The following is a 20,827-nucleotide window of genomic DNA, read 5'->3' on the forward strand; positions in this document are numbered from 1 at the left end:
TGGCCATTTGTATTTCCTCTTCAGAGAACTGTCTTTTCATATCTTTTGCCCATTTTATAATTGGGCTGTCTGTACTATTGTCATTGAGTTGTAGGATTTCTTTGTATATGCAAGATATCAGTCTTTTGTCAGATACATGGTTTCCAAAAATTTTTTCCCATTGAGTTGGCTGCCTCTTTACCTTTTTGAGAAATTCCTTTGAGGTGCAGAAACTTCTAAGCTTGAGGAGTTCCCATTTATCTATTTTCTCTTTTGTTGCTTGTGCTTTGGGTGTAAAGTCTAGGAAGTGGCCGCCTAATACAAGGTCTTGAAGATGTTTTCCTACATTATCTTCTAGGAGTTTTATGGTACTTTCTTTTATATTGAGATCTTTGGTCCATTTTGAGTTAATTTTTGTGTAGGGGGTGAGGTAGGGGTCCTCTTTCATTCTTTTGGATATGGATATCCAACTCTCCCAGCCCCATTTGTTGAAAAGACCATTATGGCTCAGTTCTGTGACTTTGGGGGCCTTATCAAAGATCAGTCGGCCATAGATCTGAGGGTCTATCTCTGAATTCTCAATTCGATTCCATTGATCTATATGTCTATCTTTGTGCCAGTACCATGCTGTTTTGGCAACTGTGGCTTTATAATAAGCTTCAAAGTCAGGGAGTGTAAGTCCTCCCACTTCGTTTTTCTTTTTTAGAGTGTCTTTAGCAATTCGAGCCATCTTCCCTTTCCAAATAAATTTGATAACTAGCTTTTCCAAGTCTGCAAAGTAGGTTGTTGTAATTTTGATTGGGATTGTGTTGAATCTGTAGATGAGTTTGGGTAGAATTGACATCTTAATGACATTTAGCCTTCCTATCCATGAACATGGAATATTTTTCCATCTTTTAAGGTCCCCTTCTATTTCTTTTAGTAGAGTTATGTAGTTTTCTTTGTATAGGTCTTTTACATCTTTGGTTAAGTTTATTCCTAGGTACTTGATTTTTTTAGTTGCTATTGAAAATGGTATCTTTTTCTTGAGTGTCTCTTCAGTTTGTTCATTTCTAGCATATAGAAACATTACTGACTTATGTGCATTAATCTTGTATCCCGCTACTTTGCTAAATTTGTTTATTAGCTCTAGTAGCTGTATCGTCGATTTCTCAGGGTTTTCTAGATCATATCATCTGCAAACAATGACAGTTTTACTTCTTCTTTTCCAATTTGGATGCCTTTTATTTCTTTGTCTTGCCGGATTGCCCTGGCTAGCACTTCCAGCACAATGTTGAATAACAGTGGTGACAGCGGGCATCCTTGTCTTGTTCCTGATCTTAGAGGGAAGGCTTTCAGTCTCTCACCATTGAGTACTATGCTGGCTGTGGGTTTTTCATATATGCTCTTTATCATGTTGAGGAAGTTTCCTTCAATTCCTACCTTTTGAAGTGTTTTTATCAAAAAGGGATGTTGGATTTTGTCAAATGCTTTTTCAGCATCTATTGAGATGATCAATTGATTTTTTCCCTTTTGACTTGTGAATGTGTTGTAATACATTGATTGTTTTTCTTATGTTGAACCATCCTTGCATGCCTGGAATGAACCCCACTTGGTCATGGTGTATGATTTTTTTAATGTGTCTTTGGATTCGATTTGCAAGTATTTTGTTGAGGATTTTTGCATCTATATTCATTAGGGAGATTGGCTGGTAGTTTTCCTTTTTTGTAGCATCTTTGCCTGGTTTTGGTATTAGATTGATGTTAGCTTCATAAAATGAGTTAGGTAGTGTTCCATTTTTTTCAATGTTTTGAAAGAGTTTGAGTAAGATTGGTGTCAGTTCTTTCTGGAAAGTTTGGTAGAATTCCCCTGTGAAGCCATCTGGCCCTGGGCATTTATTTGTGGGAAGATTTTTGATGACTGATTGGATCTCTTTGCTTGTGATGGGTTGGTTGAGGTCTTCTATTTCTTCTCTGGTCAGTCTAGGTTGTTCATATGTTTCCAGGAAATTGTCCATTTCTTCTACATTATCCAGTTTGTTGCCATACAGTTGTTCATAATATCCTCTTATAATTTTTTTAATTTCTTCAGGATCTGCAGTTATGTCACCTTTTTCATTCATTATTTTGTTTATATGGGTCTTCTCTCTTTTTGATTTTGTCAGCCTAGCTAGGGGCTTGTCAATCTTGTTGATCTTCTCAAAGAACCAACTTTTGGTGATATTTATCCTCTCTATTGTTTTTTTGTTCTCTATGTCATTTATTTCTGCTTTAATCCTTGTTATTTCTTTTCTTCTACTTGGTTTAGGATTGGTTTGCTGTTCATTTTCTAGCTTCTTCAGTTGATCCATTAGTTCTTTGATTTTGGCTCTTTCTTCCTTTTTAATATATGTGTTTAGTGCTATAAATTTCCCCCTTAGCACTGCTTTTGCTGCATCCCATAGGTTTTGGTATGTTGTGTTCTCATTTTCATTCGTCTCTATATATTTAACAATTTCCCTTGCTATTTCTTCTTTAACCCACTGATTGTTTAGGAGTGTGTTGTTTAACCTCCAGGTATTTGTGAATTTTCTAAGTCTCTGATGGTTATTGACTTCTAATTGTATTCCATTGTGGTCAGAGAATGTGCTTTGAATAATTTCAATCTTTTTAAATTTATTGAGGCTTGTTTTATGTCCCAGCATATGATCTATTCTGGAGAAAGTTCCGTGAGCACTAGAAAAGTATGTGTATCCTGGTGATTTGGGATGTAATGTCCTGTATATGTCTGTTAAATCTAATTCATTTATCAGATTGTTTAGGTTTTCAGTTTCCTTATTGGTCTTCTGTCTGGTTGATCTATCTATAGGAGAGAGTGATGTGTTGAAGTCTCCCACAATTATTGTGGAAACTTCAATTGCTTCCTTTAGTTTTGCCAGTGTTTCTCTTATGTATTTTGTGGCACCTTGATTGGGTGCATAGACATTTATGATTGTTATTTCTTCTTGCTGAATTGCCCCTTTTATTAGTATGTAGTGGCCTTCTTTGTCTCTCAAAACATCCCTGCATTTGAAGTCTATTTTATCTGAGATTAATATTGCTACACCTGCTTTCTTTTGGCTGTGGCTTGCATGAAATATTTTTTTCCATCCTTTCACTTTCAGTTTCTTTGTGTCCCTGTGTCTAAGATGAGTCTCTTGTATGCAACATATTGATGGTTCATTTTTTTTGATCCATTCTGCGAATCAATATCTTTTAATTTGGGAGTTTAATTCATTTACATTCAACGTTAAAACCGTGAAGGCATTTCTTGAATCAGCCATCTTATCCTTTGGTTTATGTTTGCCATATTTTTCCCTCTCTCTATTAATATCCTTTATTGTACCCATACCGAATCTCTTTAGTACTGAACCTTTCTCCAAGTCTCTCTGTCCTGTCTTTGTTTCTCTGTCTGTAGGGCTCCCTTTAGTATCTCCAGTAGGGCAGGTCTCTTGTTAGCAAATTCTCTCAGCATTTGTTTGTCTGTGAAAAATTTAAGCTCTCCCTCAAATTTGAAGGAGAGCTTTGCTGGATAAAGTATTCTTGGTTGGAAATTTTTCTCACTCAGAATTTTAAATATATCATGCCACTGCCTTCTTGCCTCCATGGTGGCTGCTGAGTAGTCACTACTTAGTCTTATGCTGTTTCCTTTGTATGTGGTCAATTGCTTTTCTCTTGCTGCTTTCAGAACTTGCTCCTTCTCTTCTGTGTTTGACAGTGTGATCAGTATATGTCTCAGAGTGGGTTTATTTGGATTTATTATATTTGGAGTTCGCTGAGCATTTATGATTTGTGTATTTATGTTGTTTTGAAGATTTGGGAAGTTTTCCCCAACAATTTCTTTGAATACTTTTCCTAGACCTTTACCCTTTTCTTCCCCTTCTGGGACACCAATGAGTCTTATATTTGGACGTTTCATATTATCTATCATATCCCTGAGGTCCATTTCGATTTTTTCAATTTTTTTCCCCATTCTTTCTTTTATGCTTTCATTTTCCATTCTCTCATCTTCGAGGTCACTGATTCGTTGTTCAACTTCCTCTAGTCTTGTACTATGAGTGTCCAGAATCTTTTTAATTTGGTCAACAGTTTCTTTAATTTCCATAAGATCATCCATTTTTTTATTTAGTCTTGCAATGTCTTCTTTATGCTCTTCTAGAGTCTTCTTGATTTCCTTCATATCCCGTACTATGGTCTCATTGTTCATCTTTAGTTCTTTGAGTAGCTGCTCTAGGTGCTATGTCTCTTCTGGTCTTTTGATTTGGGTGCTTGGGCTTGGGTTATCCATATCGTCTGGTTTTTTCATATGCTTTATAATTTTCTGTTGTTTTTGGCCTCGTGGCATTTGCTGAACTTGATAGGGTTCTTTTAGGGTTTGTAGACCAATTGAAGTCCTTATCTCTAATTTATCAGATCTACAGCTTCGTGGAGTACACTTTCTCTAACTAACCAGCAGGTGGCGTCCACGAGCCACCTGTTCTCCACAAGCCAGTTCTCCCCTGCTTAGCCTTTTTTTTTGGTGAGTGGGGGAGTGAGTCTTATGGGGCCCAATTGGTGTACCAAGCTTGCGTGTGTAGTTGGTGTTGCCTGCCCTGTATATGGGGCGTGTTTCTGGGCAGTCGGGGAGGGGGTGTGGCCCTAACAATCAAATCTCCTTGATGATCCTAGAGTTTTAAAGCTGCTGCAATAGTCTAATCCTTCAGTTCAGTCCTGCCACAGTTTGTCTCTGCCACTGACCCACAAGTCTTTGGTATTGGCGTATGGCTCCTGAGACTTGCAAGTGGGCCCCTCTTCCAGGCCGTGCACCCCGGGTCCTCTGTTGAGGGATGACTGTGCTATGTCACAGGTGAGTGCCGTCCCCCCAGGGCAGTTCTGGGCTGCTGGGCTGTGTAGGGAGGCTCCCAGTCTGCTCAAATGATGGCTGAATGGGGCTTTGTTAATTCACACTGCTCTACCTTCCCAGCTCTGGGACAATCAGCTGAGGTTGCAGGGAAGGCTAATGTCCACACCCAGTTTTGTGGTGTGTACCTGTTATTTGAAGCACTTCCGTCATAGTGGGTTGTCTGGGGCAGCTCTGGGCTATGGGTCTGGCGATGGGCAGGAGTGTTTCCTGTCCACCAGGATGGTGGCTGTGAGCGGACACCCCCCTTTTCTTGGGAAGTTGTGGTGTTTAGTGAATTTTCTCAGCCACTGGATTATTGCCTTTTGTCTCAGAGCTGTCTTAGTTCTGCTCTTGACTTGACGTGCCCAAATTGCAATTCTTTGAAGCTTTCTGTATTGGGCTTCTTAGAGTAATTGTTTTAGAAAAAGAAAAAAGGATTAAAAAAAAACAGGGCCCTCCTCAGAGATCTAATGGGTTATTGAAATGCCTAGAGGCAAAGCAACCAGGGCCATTAAGGAAAGGTCCACAGGGCAGAGAGATCAGCTTTTCTTCGGGATTTGCATATGTGCCTCAGGGCCTGAGCTCTGCCCTTCCCCTTTCTATGTTCACCAGAACTCCAAAAATCCTCCGCTTTTATTTTGGAGTTTTTCGTGTTGTTTTTTTTTCTATGCCTGTCTCCTCTCTGCTGGGCTGGCTGCTCTCAGAGTCTCTGGTGTCTGGTCTCAGTCTATCTATGGTTGGAGTTTGAATCAGTAGAATGAGTTTCCGGTAAGAGCAGCCACTGCAATTCTCCCTTCTCCTTCCCGGAGCTGACAGCCCCTCCTCCCACGGGACTGAGCCTGGCAGGGAGGGGCGCGGGTCCCCTGGCCGCAAAAACTTACAGATTTCGCTGATCTCAGCAGTTCGACGTGTTCATGAGTGTTGTATGAAGTATGCCCAAAGACGGATTGCTCTGTGGTGTCCAGTCCACGCAGTTCCTGGCTTTTTACCTACTTTCCTGGAGGAGTGACTAAAACATACAGCTCACCAGTCTGCCATCTTGCCCCGCCTCTGCACCTTACACTTTTATGTTACATGTAGTGTCCAAGTAGAATTCTGTGGTGAACATAAATATTACCAGCTTATTACTTTGCTAGGATGTCGTGTGGGTAGAAGCAAGGCTATGGGGCTTTGATAATGCATGCCTTACAACAAGCCAAAAAATTAAAGTTGAATTTTAGGTATTTAAAGAGTTATATGCATTAAAAAGAGTCTTTGAGGATTTATTTCTGAAGCCAGTTGATTGTCTATTAATTTTTTAATTTTAATTTTAAAATTCGATAATTTTGCATTTCCTATAAGAAAGGATATAGGATAAATGTTAACCTAGCTGATGGTTTTTCTCTTAAAATTTCTGTCTGCATGCCAATGTATTTAATAGTCTTATCACCTTTATAAACTTTAAATATGGAAAAAGCTAAGTTGTAGTCAACACATACAAAACTTGTTCATTTAGAGGAATGTAACCCAATGCATATGTTAGTATGGAGCTTAGGTAGAAATGGAATCAGAGAGAATAGTAACAGTAATTTCAGTATTCTAGGCTAAAATTGTGGTGCAAAACTGATGAAGTGTGACAAAAATGCATGTATCATTTATGAGTTTTAATTTTGTGAATTATAGTTTTAATTCAGTTTATCACAGAGGGAAATGTGGTTACTTTAAAGCATTCAAGTGTAGTAAAGCAGTGTTTATTAAACAAGAGTACTTTTATTATTTCATAAAATTTACTGTAAGTTATCCCAACCTAAGAGATTCATATTTGGGACACTATTTTGAGTTTTTTGTATATCGTATGTCTTTATTTCTAAGAATGAGAAAGTACTTTTTTGTAAGCTTAACTTTCTAATTTAATTTTTCTATGCACTCACATAGTTTTATTCAACATATTTTTAAAAAAGAGAAACTGTTTAACAAATAACATCAGATACTTTATCATAATTTTTTCATTTCATTTCAATTTTTCCCATTGTTAAAAATTTACTTGCCGAAAAATGTAGTAATAGAATTAGGGACTGTAATGGCATAAAAATATTTTAGTCTATCTATTTTGCTCAGTTGGGTGCTTTCTTTTATAGACATGAACTATTTGAAATCTTAAATAGTGTGGAATCATTTAAATTTAACCAGAAAGTTAAAGTAGCTTTCTCTTGTAAAAAGGATATCTGGAATTTGTTATTTTTCACCATTTTGAGAAGTTGAAAGAATATTTTTGAAGTTATATCAAATTTGAAACTGAAGTATGGAAAATCTGGACTTTGACCCATCTATATCTTCCTGAAATTTGTTTTTCAAGAACACCAAGTTAATGAAACTTCTCTTATATCATTTTATTTTAATAGTTCTAGAATTGTTGGAGGCTTCAGGGTTTTATGTTTCATATATGATACCAATATGATATCTATAATAGGGAGGAGCAGATTTTCTATTTAGAATGCATTTCATATATTTTCAGTTTTTAGAGACATAAGCATTGAAATAAATTGGTATGCATAAAATATTTGGAGGAGGTATATTGTTATTTATGGTCAGGGGACAAAGTTTGTCAATATAATATATTCATTACATAGTTCATGATAGTACTCATGTGAAATTAAATGTTATCCTTAAACACTGTATAGCAGAGATTCAGATTTTGTAAGCATACTTAAAAAGCAAGTAAAATTCTCAAATACTGTATTACCATTGTATAAGGTTTTGAAATAAAGCATGAATTTCTAAATTGAGAAGTATGCAAAATTTCAAGTTTGAGGTTGTCTTCCATTGACTCAAATGAAATGAGAATATTTACTGAGATTTTATTTTTACAATAGTTCCTGAAAAGCCCTTTGTAAAAAGTCATTTAGGTGTTTTCTGTGTTTTCTCTTTTTATGCAATCCTAGATTTAATATGTTAATTGGTTTTAGAAGCAGCTGCTGTTTAATTTGTTGTTAGTGTTTAATTTGCTCCTCTTAATTTTAAGGAAAGTATGTATTTTATGTTCTAATTATTCTGTTTTTAAATTTGATGTTGAGATTTAATTTAAAATGTTGAAAGTTGTAGAAGATTACTTACTCTTTTCCCAAACCGTTTTCTTAAAGCTCTATGGTTATTGAATAGTTTGTATATATAAATTGAAATCTGTGAATAAGTTTTTAATATAATTCTTATCATGTTGTATATCTGATCTCATATCTGCTTTTCTATGAAACTTAACACTTTTAATGACTGCGTGGTTGGTTACCAAATGAATATAGGGGGTCGGTGGTTAACACATTATTTCACATTGCACTTATGCCCAAACACCCACTAAATGCCAGTAGTAAATTTTGACTGACAGAGTTTCCTGTTTGTGTTTTACAGTGGATGATGTTGGGGAGAAATTAGAGCATATGGGGAATACACCATTAAAAATCAGCAATGATGGTTCACAAGAAGATGTTAAAGGAGATGGGTTTGGTTCAGAAGTAATAAAAGTGTATATATTTAAAGCCGAGGCAGAAGATGATGTTGAAATAGGTACAAAGACTAATTTTAATTTATTATTTTACTAGTTAGGAATTGGAACTTAATATGTTTTCTGTGTAGTATGCTGAAATTGTCCTCAGAGTGCAAATGATTTTGTCAGTTTCTTTGGGGATGGTTATATAAAAAATTGTATTTGAATATAAAACAAGAATGCAAAATATGTCATTCTTAGATTTTTTCAAGCATGAGTAGTATATTGCAGCTGAAAATACCAAAACACTTAAGTAGAGAGGATTTGGTTTAGAGTAGGATAATGAATATTTAAGAACATGGATTCTAGAGGCAGTCTACTAGGGTTTTAATCCTGGTTCTTGCACTTAGCTGTGTGACCTTTGGTGAGTTTCTTAACCTCCCTGTTCTTTAGTCTCATACATAAAATGGCCATAATAGTAACTATGTCATAGGGCTGTTGAGAGGAACAAATGGATAAATATATGTAAAAAACTTGTACAGCACTTGGCATATAAGTATGATATGTGTTAATAATTGTTATCATTTCTTAGTGATGACTGAAAATTTGAAATGTAATCTGTATGCAAATTTTATTGACTCTTGGAAATTTATATTGGAATAATTTTTTAAAAGACAGCATTTCTTTAGATAATCTTATTAATTTAGGGAGTTTTTCCATGAAACTTCTCTATTTTGATATGTGTTTTAATTTTCAAGGCAGAACAGAAATTGTCACAGAGAGTGAATATACCAGTGGACATTCTGTAGCTGGAGTGCTTGACCAGAGCCGGATGCAGCGGGAGAAGATGGTTTACATGGCAGTTAAAGATTCTTCTCAGGAAGAAGATGATATCAGTAAGAATAAAAAGGCCTGTAGTGACTTAGCAGCAGTCATGATGCATTCTTTTAAAACATAGCAATCTCAGAGATACAAGCACTGTATAGAAACAAAGTTAATAAAATAAGCCTGACCCTTTGCTGTAAGTAATTTAAAGGGGAAGGGTCCTATTGTCTAATACATGTATTATTCATATCAGCAAACATGAAATACCATGTCTCAGGTACTATCCTAGGGATACAGAGATGATCAACATATAGTTTCTGACTTCAAAGGAGGTCACAAATATATAGAAGACTATTGAGTAATTGGTTAGTGCTAGGCATTATTGGATATGTTGCATATATATTATTTTATTTGATTATCACAATTCATCTCTGATGTAGGTGGTATTATACCTGTTTTATGGAAGGAAAAAGGTTCAGGGAAGTTAAGTAATTTGCTCAAGACCATTCCAATATTAAGTGAGGAACTCATATCTGTCTAACTTTAAAACCAGTGTTCTTTTCACATGGTAATGAACACTGTTGGTCTCTCTCTGGATTCAGCAGTGGAAGGGTTAACTGGTTGTTCTGTCACTGAGGGATTAGCTGAGCAAGCATTATCCCAAGCCAGGGTGCCAGGACCGTTACTTACTATGCTATTGATGGAGTCCAAGTAGTTGCTGTCAGATTTCCTGGGGCTGAGTACCACAGGGTGACAAACACTCCTCAGGTTTCCTTACCTACTGGGCTGCATTGTTCGTAAGTTATTTCTTTATTCTGTCCACTTTCTTCTCACCTTAGCACAGGAACACAGCTCTTCCCTAAGGCTATTTTAGTCCCCTTGCTTTACTGACACAGCCACTACTTTGTTTTGTCCTAGAGGGGCTTGAATCTCCACTTCTGCCACATTACCTTGCCAATATGGGGCTTTACCCGTGCTGCACTGTGATCTTCCTTCCTCAAGTTTCCTTCCTTCTCTAGAACCCATGGGGAGATGAATTCCAATCCTGTTTAGGAAACGAGTTGATTGAAATAATTTCTATTTGGTCTCCACATTTTTTTTTTTTTTATCTTTTTTACTCTTTGGTCTGGAAAGGAGTAAAGTAGGAGGTTGGGGATGGAGCTTAGATTATCTGAAGCCAGAATTCCATAGGGATGTTAGAAAATTTAGACCAGTGTCTGGTTAATGGAAAGAAGGGAAACTTAGAAGGAGAGGGACACTTTTTTCCCCACATTTCTGTTTCATAGTCAATAAAAGATCCCAGTATGCGAATCAAAGAAAAAGCATAAATTCAAGCCATTTTTAAATATCAGGTTATAGCTAAACAGATTATTTCACATAAAATATATTAAACGACCTCTAGGTTTAAAATTTTTTTCCCTACCACAATACTAGTTTGTTCTTTTTTTGTTGTTGTTAAATGAGCCTCACTTAATTTAATTTTTCCCCCCTCAGTAGTGTCTCTTTAAATATCTTGCCTCTTGAAGGGTGTCCACATTTTCTTGAGCACCAGCATTCAAGTTTAATGTATGTGCATGTGTATACATGTATATATGTGATTTTAATTATTTTTATTTAGTTTTTCTTTCAATTACTAGTTTTTTAAATTATTTTTTATTACATGGTACAATATTGCATTTCATTTATGGTATGTAGGATAGCATGGACCAGATTCTGGTATTGTTTCTAAGAAAATGCTTTCTGAGTTCCAAAGATATGTCAGGTAAACTTATGGAATACAAACCCTTTTTATAAACTGGTAATGCCTGATGGACTGTAAAATCAGTTAATATATTTCAAGCACACAGGTTTTATGTAATCAGAAAGCCATTTTCCTGGGATAAGTTCTAAAAGGAGAATAAGAATTTTATTCAATGATTATCTACAAATGGCACTAGCTTCCGAAAGTGCCTCTCTCTCTCTCTCTCTCTCTCTCTCTCTCTCTCTCTCTCTCTCTCTTTTCATCTTAGCCAAGATGAAAACTTGAAAGTTGAAAGATTTTAAATGTTTGGAATTTATTACCCATTTATCAGATATTTGGGGTTATAAACAAACAATTATCTCCAAAATTTAGGTTGTGCTGAAATAGCAGATGAAGTTTACATGGAAGTCATTGTAGGGGACGAGGAAGGAACTTCTCTCCCTGAGACACAGCTTGAGGACTCTGATGTTAATAAAATAGTTGTCCCTGTTGTCTGGGCTGCGACATATGGTAGGACACTGGCATTTTTTCACCTGATAAGTACATAACATATGTATTTGATCAGCCATTAGGCTATTAAATATGCTGTGCTAATGCCACCATGAGTTGGCTAATACATTAAAATGTTTTGCTGCGAACTAATTCATCTCAAGTTACTTTACATGATTTTCCTACCATATACCTTGTGTTATTTAAAATGAACCTCGCTTAATGCAGTGTTTTTCAGTAGGGTCTCCTACCTGTATTAGTGAGTGCCATAAAATTTTTTATTTCTCTAGATCAGGAATAACCTTTGAAAATTGATCCTTCCCCTTTTGGAAAAACTTATTTCGTATATTAGCACTGCAGATAATAAGATTTTTGGGTTTTGAAAAGGAACAGAAATCCAGGTGTGCTCTTTTAGGAAGTAGGTATACAAGATAAATTTATCATGCTTGTTCTTTTCTTTCTGTTTATTTTATGTCATTCCTACTTAATTTACAAGATGGTCTAGGTATAGTCCTTACTTTGGAAAATTCTGTTGTTCAAATGCATTATTTTATGTTTACTTGGTTCTCCCAAAAGTTCATTCATTCAACAGTCATTTATTGAGCGCCTTCACTGTTCAGGTACTCTGCAGAAATATCTATCCAGTTTCATTTAAAAAATTACTATTCTAGATGTTAACATCTCCAAGGATGCTGACAACAGCCCTTATTTACAGGGTTTGAAATTATATAATCTTTGGGAGTGGAAGAATTTAACAATTTTTTTTTAATCCAAGGAATGGTGGTCAAATTAAGATTTTGTAGATTAAGATGTGATCCACTAGTAATCATTAAATCAGCATATCTGTTTTTGAATTAGTCTTTTTTTTTTTAGGAGAAGAAAGAAGAGTTTCCCGAAGATATGAAGATTGTCAAGCATCAGGTGAGAGAGCATTATATATGAGATGTATACTGCTTGGTAAGAGTGAGTAGTGTGTGTCTGTAGACACAATACTTGGACTTTTGCCTGGTCAGGCTTAGCTAGTTACATAGGAGTTTGCCTCTTTGGGGAATTGATTAATTTATACATAGACATAATATGTGTTAATCTGTGAACGTAGTTCGTTTTAGATTTACCTCAAGATACAAGTAATGGGTAGCTTTCCACATGGTACATAAAAAGTTGCTATGAAAAAATTATAAAATAGAAATTATTTTGAAAAAAGTTAAATTATTTAGGATAACAAACACTTTTTAATGTCTTTCTTGGAGCTGAACTGTTTTCTTAATTTCTATGGCAATACGTAGATTTACATAATTGCTACATAAAACCATGTGTCAGTTTAAATTGGTTGTAGTTTTAATGAATGTCTTACAGTATTATTCCATGGTTGATAGCTTTTTTTTTTTTAGTAGGCAGAGAGACTTTTTCTCACCATAAAGTGTCTGATTGTTCTTGGAGACGTATTTGACTCTAAATTTAAATGTAGGCTTCAGAGGAATCAGTGAGAGACATATATCACAGCATATAAACCAAACTGACATTTTGTAGGTCTACATTTTTAAAGTAAATTGCATAAAACCACAACAGAACTGTAAGAACTAGGATTTTTTCCATCTAATATTTTTTATTAGACCAGTTGTAGATTTACAGAAACATCATGCAGGAAGTACCATTTCCCATATATACCCCTCTCACACACACAGTTTTCCCTATTAACATTTTGCATTAGTGTGGTACCTTTGTTACAATTCATGAAACAATATTATTATAATTATACGTGTGCTACTAACTTTAGCACACTGTTTACATGGTGTCATGAAGTTCTATGGGTATGTGTGTGCACATGCACATGTCTGTGTGTGCATAACTTACGTAACTTAAATTTTAGATTGCATATAAGAATCTAGGTTTTAGGTTTATTAAAGAACTAAGATTTTATTAAGAACTTTATGCATTGATCCCATGGATATTGCAGGAAATTATTTGCCACATCTATTTTAACTCTCAAAATCAATCTTAATACTTATTACTCTTCACATTAAATAAACTATTCTAAAGCATATTCACAAGAGATCTGTTTGTTAAACATTACACATAGTCAGCATGACTATACTGGCTCACTGATACATATATATATATATATACTTCTTGCTAAATTACTTTAATTTTATCAGCCTTCAGTGGTGAGAATTTGGTTTGATGCAAAGATTTTGTTTAGGGTGCTAAAATTCGGTTTCTTATACTACATTCTCCTTATCATTTTATTCCATTAGGATAAATAAACTGGTATATTTTCAAGTTAATTTCACATAATATGCTATTCAAATTACTTGCATGTACACGTTTGTGTGTGAGAGAGAGATATAAGAGAGTGTGAAAATCAGTATACTTTGTGAAATTTACTACCTCAGTGGCAACTTGGTGCTATGCCATCTCCAGTAATTCATCTAACCTAACCTTAAAAAGGATAAATATATGTAGCTTATTGGTGTATTAATTTTTTCAGGAAATAATTTGGACTCAGCATTAGCAAACAGAAGTAGTACAGCAGCACAGTACCTTCAAATTTATGATAGTATTAATACGAATAAAGTGCTTAAACAGAAAGTCAAGAAGAGGAGAAGAGGAGAAACCAGGCAGTGGCAAACAGGTAAAATACTTTGCTTTATGATTTATTTTAATAATTTGAGATGTGGGAGTACTTTTTGTAACTATAGAAAACAATAAGTCATTTGCAGTGTAGTCCTATGCCAGTGTACTTATTTGTGTATGATATAGATAATCAGTTTTTTAAAAGTGTGTGACTGATTGGTACTTAGTAAAACTATGTTTGCTCTTCACCCAAAAGATGCTTTTAAAGAGAGTTTTCAGACAAAGAGTGCCTGTTTCAGGTTTCCAAGTGTAATATAGCATTTTGGCAGGTAAGCCTTATAGTAGTTCTGCTCATTATATTGTTAGTATAGTTATCACATAGTGAATGTAAGCTAATGTTGGCACCTTCGTTGTAAAACCTGTTACAGCAGTCTTTGACCATATGTCACAACTTCCTTTTTTTTATCTAGCTGTTATAATAGGTCCTGATGGACAGCCCTTGCCAGTATACCCTTGCCATATTTGCTCAAAAAAGTTTAAATCCAGGGGATTCTTGAAAAGACACATGAAGAATCATCCTGATCATTTGATGAGAAAAAAATATCAGTGTACAGATTGTGACTTTACAACTAACAAGAAAGTGAGTTTCCATAGCCACTTAGAAAGTCATAAGCTTATAAACAAAGTTGACAAAACCCATGAATTTACAGAATACACACGAAGATATAGAGAGGCTAGTCCATTGAGTTCTAATAAACTTATATTAAGAGACAAGGAGCCGAAGAAGCACAAGTGCAAATACTGTGACTATGAAACTGTAGAACAGGGATTATTGAATAGACATTTGCTGGCTGTTCACAGCAAGAATTTTCCTCATGTTTGTGTTGAGTGTGGAAAGGGCTTTCAACATCCTTCTGAACTCAAGAAGCATATGAGAACCTATACTGGTGAGAAGCCATACCAGTGTCAGTATTGTATCTTCAGGTGTGCAGACCAGTCAAATCTGAAAACTCACATTAAGTCTAAGCATGGTAATAATTTACCATATAAATGTGAGCATTGTCGCCAAGCATTTGGTGATGAGAGGGAGCTTCACCGCCATCTGGATTTGTTTCAAGGACATAAGACACACCAGTGCCCTCATTGTGACCATAAGAGCACCAACTCAAGTGACCTTAAACGGCACATCATATCTGTTCATACTAAGGATTTTCCTCACAAATGTGAGGTCTGTGATAAAGGTTTCCATTGTCCTTCTGAGCTCAAAAAACATAATGATATACATAAGGGTAGGAAAATTCATCAGTGTAGGCACTGTGACTTTAAAACATCAGATCCATTTATTCTTAGTGGCCATATCCTTTCAGTTCATACTAAGGACCAGTCACTGAAGTGTAAAAGATGCAAGAAAGGGTTCAGACAACAAAATGAGCTCAAGAAACATATGAAGATACATACTGGAAGGAAGATTTACCAATGTGAGTACTGTGAATACAGCACTACAGACGCATCTGGCTTTAAACGACATGTGATATCAATACATACAAAAGACTATCCACATAGGTGTGAATTCTGCAAGAAGGGATTCCGAAGACCATCAGAAAAAAACCAGCATATTATGAGGCACCACGAGGAGGCCCTTTTGTAATAAAATCAATATGAAGAAAGAAGTTATTTAGAAATATTATGTGCTAATTGGGAGGAAAATCTGACAAACTATTTCATCTGGTTTCAAAGCTTGATATTAGATCATAACTTTACATAATTTGTATTAAAGATCTTAAAATTTTTGAATTAACAGGGGTTCTCATAGACTTTTGAAAATCACTTAAAGATTTGAAGAAGCACCATAGAATGGTTTCTGAAAATATTATTTAATAGTATTATATACATAGTTAAACTACAGAAGGGAAAGCAAAGACAACTACTTTATTTGGCTAATCATACTAGAGACAAATGTTCCTGAATGAGAATACACATAGAGGAGTTTAGCAGTGCTTTGCTATAGAAGGCAAGCCTCACTTTTATGCAATTTTAGAAATGGTGTGGGGAAATAAAATGCATTCATGCATCAGTTACTTAGCCATTGAGCTTTTCTCATTGTACTTGAATTCCAGATATAGAAATAGTTTTGTACATTCATTGAAAAAGTCTCACTGGAAAACAGGTTAGATTAAAAAAAAAGAATTTCAGAGGTGCTAATATTTTATCACAGGACAGGATGTTTAAAATACAGCATTCTGTGATGAAGTCTAAGATGAAGTTCAAGGATTAACGTTTCATGTGTGTATGTATGTATATATGTATGTACATATATATATATATATATATATATATTTTCCCTCTTATCTAATGTTCAAATTGATTTTTGTTCAGTATGGCATATGACAAAAGCATATTTGAGTCAAATGTGGCTTTCTAAAATGGATGCAACAGTAGTGTTGCAAAGTCAGCACTATTTTTTAATGATCTAAAGATTAAATCAAGAGAACAGAGTTTTCTTAAATACAATGTTTAGAGGTTTTTTGTTTTTTTTTTTCCTTAGGACAGTCTTGGCAAGTGTGATTGCTCTAGTCTTACTTGCTGTAATGTTTAAAGGTGCACTTTTATGCCATTATTGAAATGTTTGATTTTTAAAATCTATATACCATATTATTAACATGCATTTTCAATATGAGGCAGTATTTATGCAGTATTTAACAGACGAGCATGCTGCCAATAGAGTTTGGAAGTGGATATTCAGTTTACATCGTAAAAATTTAAAATATGCATCCCTTTAACAATGCTTCGTGTTAGCATGCTGCAAATCAAACTGGCGCTTAATATAAAAAGCTGGTTTAGGGCAATTTAATGAAAATCCTGTTCATAAATGTAATGCATATGATGTGTACTTTTAAAGTTTATTTTCTTCTTATTTACCCACAGCTGTTCAACATAATTAAAATGTAATTTTACTTCATCTATATTGTGGTTTTGTGTTTCAAATACTGTTCACCTTTCTGTTCTGCACCAGGTAAGAATCACTTCCTTGAGAATAATTTTTTTATCTTTCTTAAGTTCACAATATTAAATTTGGAAAATCTAAAATTGTGTGTTTATGTGGCTGTAAATGATGTACACACTGTAAAATAAGATTGTCAATGTTATGTGGGATTATTATTTCTAAATGTTACTCATTGAAATGAGCATAAAATAAAAAGCATTATTGCACTTTAAGGTTTTATGTGTTTATTTAAAGTTGTGTTGTAATGTTCACTCTATTAAAAGACTTTTCACTTAAAATTACTTTTAGGTAATTCAGTTGTTTTTTTAAACATCTTGTTGAATTTTGTGCATTAACAACATCATAAGCCAGAAATTTAAACAATTATGATGACTATAGCATGATTACCCCTCAAGAATGTATGTTATTTGCAAAAACTATGACAAAGTCCTTTAAGGTGCCCATTTAAGACCTCTTATTTTCTATTACAGAGAGAACTAAAAATGCTTAACTTGTTTAAAACATTACAATCCTGAGTAATGTATACATCTAATGATGTTCCCAGTATAAATATTCAAAAGAAGAATGTTGAATCAACTATTTGGGAAAGATTCCTGCAAACTGACATAAAAATAACTTGATGTGTTCAAACAGGTCAACACTGAGAAGAGTTCATGTAGTAGATAATACTAGTTCTTAAGACTTTATCAATTGAGTTTGTAATTATTCCTTAATAAGCAATAACAGAAAAAGAGGAAATCTATTAGCAATTACATGTTAGGCCAGTGCTTATGAAACTTAAATGTGCACACAGTCAATTTGGGGATCTTGTTAAAAGACAGGTTGTGATTCAATAGGAGTTTGCATTTCTAGCAAGCTCCCAGGTGATACTACCATGCTTTGAGTAGTAAATTGTTAGACAAGAGCCACCAGTGTAACTCTGGTACACTAGCAAGTTTGCTTAAATAGATATCTGTGGTGAGGAGATAGAGGCGGTCTATTAGGACATGGCATTTGAGCAGATGTTGTGGAAGAGCATTAATTGCAGAGAAATCTGCAAATGCAAATAACCTGAAGTGAGAAAAGCTTTGGCTGAGCAAGGGGTGCTGACAAGAGATGAGACCTGCGAGGAGATTGAAATGGGAGGCCACTGTTCGGTTTTAAGGAAGTCAGCAATGTAATCTGATTTACATTTTTGAGATCATTCTGGAGGCTATGTGAAGAATATATCATAGAGGAGCAGAAGCAACCAGGAAACCTTGTGGAGAGGTTTTTCCAATTTGTGGCTGCAGTGGAGCTGGAGAAAAGTATGTGGGTTTTCCTATCTTCCGTTTATAAATTGGGCCTAGAAAACCTCAGCCTAGGAGGAATTTATATGAATCCAGTATGTTAAAAACGAAAGATTTCCTTTAAGAAAACCTAATTTTTACAGGTGCAGGCCTCCTCTATATGCCCCAAAAATTTACCTAAAAAATGTAGATCTTCAGGTAAATGTACCTTCACGAGAAAGAGAAGTAATTTAGGAATTACTGAAAAAGTGTTTTTCCAGGACAGTTCAGGGCCGTTTTGTGGAGATGGACTTGTCTAATTGTCACTTCTAAGTGGCCTGTGCCATGATGGAGAGGAATGTACCCAGGAATGTACCCAGGAAGGGCCCTCAAGTGCAACTGTTCATGTCTGGTATGGAACAAATACCGGTTTGTACCTTGACCTACTCTGAAAAATATACAGGAGATTTTCTATATATATCTCCAACATATCTTTTATTACAGAAAATTTTCAAATATATACAAAGGTAGAGTAATATAATGAGCACGTATGTACCTATCACCCAGTTTCAACAATTATCACCTCATGGCAATCTTTCATTTATATTCCCCCTCCTCTCTTCACCCACCTACCGCTGACTGGCTTATTTTGAAGCTCCCCTCCCCCATCCACAGGTTTACTATGAAGCAAGTCCTAGACATCTCTTAAGAATTTTTAAAGGAAAGTAAAGTACAATTCTTAATTTTTATATACCTGCTTACAGGAAAAAATTTATGTGCCTATCATGAAGGCAGAAGAACAAAAACCATCCTCCTACTCAAATCCTGATTACCTCCTCTTGTGAGAACTATGGAAAAGTTGACTAGGCTTGGAATTCTATCCAATGTTTTTAGATTTATAAGGCTTCATTTAGAGTAAACACAGGACTAGATAAGAACCCTAGGGTTTCACTGTATTAGAGAATCTTCCCAACTTTCCCACTTTGTTTAGCCCTACCTTCTCCTTCCTAAAGAATTAACTTGTAAATTTGGAGCTGGTTGAGAAAAGTCTGTTAAAACCTGGGATCCTAGATAAGAACTGTATATTTTTATTGGCAATATAGAGGCCCTGCAGTAGAAATGTATTAAGTTGTAGGCTCAAGGCTCTAGCACTGGATAACCCAAACTAAAAATGTTTCCACTTTCCTAGTTTCAGTTGCTATGCCTTTCTCTTTGAGCATTACCCAAGTAACTACTACAAAGGGGACTCTGTTCCTTTTTTAAATCTGGGCCAGCTGACATATTGAAAACGATCCTATTTAACATGACATAATGTAAGTCTTGTGCACCTCCCATTCAACTCCCAAATCTTGTCATCCTAGATCCCACCACCACCCACGCATTGTAGCATGGCAGGCTCATTCCACCCCTTTAAGGAACTGCCTCAAAAATCTTATATATTCTTTCATTTTAAGAAATTGGTTGGCTTTGTGTATCTTGTCACACATGAACTAGGAATGTTTAACACACTGTGTTAGCAAATCAGTTATTGAATGAAAGCCTTATATTGCAAAGAACCTCTGGGGCATACCTTTCAATAACTAATTATTTTAATGAGGTGGGATAGGAAACCAAACATAAAGATCCTGAACTTAGCAACCCAACTTCTACAAGAAACCAATCCAAAAAGATTACCTAAGGAAGTCTGCCTGGCTATCATCTAATTCATATAATAATTCCAGTCTTCCTATGTAGACTCAAAAGAGGTATGTCTTATTCTGTCACTATATATTTATAAATGTTTATTAAGAAAGATGCTATTGTTTATTACATTCTTTATGTTTAAAAATCTTTTATTTATACTAGGATAAGCATAAAGTATTTTGTATTTTTTATATTGGACAAAAAGTGCTATAGAAATCTAAAACTTAATAACGGGGTGGTGATGGGAATATAGTTTGTAGGGAAATCTTCAAAGCACATTAAATTAAAAATAATTATGTCTACCTGTCATCTTCGTACATTACAATAATGGGAAAAGATTGAAAATAACTTTTTGTTAAGGTGATCTAAATTCGGTGGTGAGATGCAATTTTTAAGCTTTATAATCTTTGTTCGTTTTGTACTGCTTATGTTGAGAAAAGGTATTATAGTTGAACTACCATTACAAGGATGGAAAGAATGTTTCATGAAATCATGTTTGAAACAGGTGAGTTATGGGACTTAGAAAACTAGGTTTGTAAGCAAAGAAATTCTAATTTAAAGTTGATATTGGCATCAACTGGCGGTCTAACTATGTTAAAGTGGTATCTCTAGTTGTCCATGGGAGGAATTATATGTATATATATATATATATATATATATATATATATATATATAAAAGAGTGGTGGTATCTCTAGTTGTCCATGGGAGGAATTATATGTGTATATATATATATATATATATATATATATATATATATATATATATATATATATATAAAAGAGTGGTGTATGTGCTAACATGAACATTCACATGATGATAACTTCTGGCAAAAATAGTACAGCTAAGCTAAAAATTCTTCCTGCACATTTCTTGGACTTCCACAAAGACCATACAGATACATCACATATTTTATTTAGACTCTTAAACACATTACTTTGCATCCTTGCTT

At 34.9% G+C, this 20,827-nt stretch overlaps 1 protein-coding gene across 2 annotated transcripts in view; it reads left to right on the plus strand.

Moving 5' to 3' along the window:
- LOC119524295 (zinc finger protein 711-like) overlaps nt 1-15,685 on the plus strand; it is a 29,557-nt gene extending 13,872 nt beyond the window's left edge. The window contains exons 4-9 of one of the 2 annotated variants that reach the window (XM_037822918.1): nt 8,239-8,394; nt 9,073-9,210; nt 11,253-11,390; nt 12,243-12,290; nt 13,858-14,001; nt 14,414-15,685. In XM_037822918.1, coding sequence (XP_037678846.1) covers nt 8,239-8,394; nt 9,073-9,210; nt 11,253-11,390; nt 12,243-12,290; nt 13,858-14,001; nt 14,414-15,591 — 1,802 coding nt within the window. In that variant the 3' untranslated portion in view covers nt 15,592-15,685. The remainder of the gene's footprint in view (nt 1-8,238; nt 8,395-9,072; nt 9,211-11,252; nt 11,391-12,242; nt 12,291-13,857; nt 14,002-14,413) is intronic. The other variant, XM_037822919.1, reaches the window with a different exon arrangement.
- Nucleotides 15,686-20,827: the final 5,142 nt, after the last annotated feature.

The sequence above is a fragment of the Choloepus didactylus genome, chromosome Y, assembly GCF_015220235.1.
Source record: "Choloepus didactylus isolate mChoDid1 chromosome Y, mChoDid1.pri, whole genome shotgun sequence".
NCBI lineage: Eukaryota > Metazoa > Chordata > Mammalia > Pilosa > Megalonychidae > Choloepus > Choloepus didactylus.